Genomic DNA, 2,045 nt, shown 5'->3' with positions numbered 1-2,045 from the left:
GGAGTTCAAAAGCTCTAAAGACTAATGCGAGAAAGAGATAGGATGGAAGATGGGATTTTAAGTAAGAAGCGAGGTAACGAGGATAGGGATTTAGATGATACGAAGCACAGAGTTGATGTGAAGATTGTACCTGGTAAGGAGCAGCAGTTGAAAGATGGCATTTTGAGTAAGAGGCAAGGAAACGAGGATAGGAACTTAGATAACATGAATCATAGATTTGATGTGATGATTGTACATGGTAAGAGGCAGAAGATGAATGATGGGATTTTGAGTAAGAAGCGAGGAAACGAGGGTAGGGATTTAGATAACTGGAAGCACATAATTGATGTGAACATATACCTGGTAAGGAGCAGAAGATTCAGAACGATAGCAAATTCATGGATGCGGAAGTAAAAATTGAACCTAAAGAAGATTCTGATTGTAAGTTATTTGATTCGTGCAAAAAATTTTGTGTATGAAGATATCATTGTTTCAAATCCTCATTTGGTAATAATTGTTGTTTTCTTTATGAAGCTCTTAAGGAGGCAATATTCCAAAGTGAAATAGAAATCCTTGAGAATATAGGTGCAGGGGTAGGCAGGGGAAGTAGCTCTAACCTCTTTGTACCTTTAGTGGAACATTGCCTGAATGTATGATTTCAATTCTTCTGCTACTTTCACTGGTTCTTTTGGTCCCTCTTTTATTTTATGTTACCTCTTAGTTTTCGTTCACCATGATAATCCTTGTAACCATTGGCTGCTAATTTTGTGTATCAAGCTGGATGCGACAATCATAGATTCTTGGTACAGGAAGGAGGTTTTGAATTTATTGATGACGCCCTACAATGAAGAGGAGTATAAGAAGCTCTGGAAAGACATAAGGAGGCGATTACCGTCCCGCTCAAGAAATGGACGTGGGAAATCTCTTCTATCACTCCATAAAGGTAGGTTAATAACCTGCGGTTTGTTTTCCCTTTCGTGGCATCTTTTTGCATTTTGAATGTTTCTCTTCTGTTTTGAATTTTTCTCAGGCCATACCTTGATTTCAAATTTATGTTCTCACTTTTAAGATAGTACCCAGTTCCATAGGATTCCTCCTTTCCCGTTTTGACAACGTAATAATAATTTATTGCCTTGTTCTTTCACCAGAAAATGAACTGAACTTGCTAGCAAATCTTTACTTTCTGATTGATAATAAGTTTTGACTTTTTTTTTTAAATCTCACTTTCATGTAGCTCATAGTAGAGTATGTTCTCCATTTGTTTCTCTACACTTTTATTGTTTTATATCCACTAGGCGTCAATTAAAAAGGGAAACATTCAGATCTTTCTTTTTAAAAGTTCCCATCTATCATTGTTGTATCTTTTCAATTGTCTCAACATTTTGTATGAACAAGGCATGACCAATGTAACTTTTGATACAATATAATGTGTACTCACATAGAAGTGTCAGTGGAAACAATAGTCATGTAAAGCAAGTGACCTCATCAAAAAGAAGAAGTCATGTGAGGTAAGTGGGCAAGTTGTGACTCCAAGAAAGGGAACAAAGAAACATTTTTAGGAAGAAATAACTGCTTTTGAAATCTAAATTCTGAAAGCCACACAGAGAAACAAAAAACTTACTTGCCAAATATGTTGAAGGTCATCGACTCATCGATAATCAAAACAGTGTCTCATTCAAATCAGTGTTGTCAAAGGCTCATTTAAGGCGCACTTAAAAGGCCTATGGCACATAAAAGTTCATGGAGGGTGATTCTCCTCACTTTGTTGTGCTTCAGTGTAGGCAACCCATTATTTGCGTCAACTACTTATTACCCTCTACATCCACATCTTGGGTACCAATTTAGCATTACTAAACTGACATCCTAGAACCAAGCTACATATTTTTTTAACAAGGGTGATTTCACAGTATAGAGAGATGAGATAAATTATAATTTAGATTGGGTGTTTGGCTTGTAGGGGCATTTTGGGCATTTAAAATATACTTGTTTTCAATGGCCTTTTAAGTGACTCGATTAAGTTTTCTAGGTCCGCTTTTGGAGTTATAGTATGCTATGGAAGAGAAGGA

At 36.3% G+C, this 2,045-nt stretch overlaps 1 protein-coding gene across 1 annotated transcript; it reads left to right on the top strand.

Moving 5' to 3' along the window:
* The first annotated feature begins 6 nt into the window (after nt 1–6).
* On the top strand, nt 7–1,099 carry LOC107059405 (uncharacterized). Its single transcript, XM_015305917.1, has 3 exons — nt 7–420; nt 514–629; nt 757–1,099. The coding sequence occupies exons 1-3, from the start codon at nt 378–380 to the stop codon at nt 976–978; spliced, it is 381 nt and encodes a 126-aa protein (XP_015161403.1). The 5' UTR covers nt 7–377; the 3' UTR covers nt 979–1,099.
* The last annotated feature ends 946 nt before the right edge of the window (nt 1,100–2,045 follow it).

The sequence above is a fragment of the Solanum tuberosum genome, unplaced genomic scaffold (genome assembly GCF_000226075.1).
Source record: "Solanum tuberosum cultivar DM 1-3 516 R44 unplaced genomic scaffold, SolTub_3.0 contig00494, whole genome shotgun sequence".
NCBI lineage: Eukaryota > Viridiplantae > Streptophyta > Magnoliopsida > Solanales > Solanaceae > Solanum > Solanum tuberosum.
Note: the sequence above shows the minus strand (reverse complement) of the source record. Positions and strands in the feature narration are given on the sequence as shown.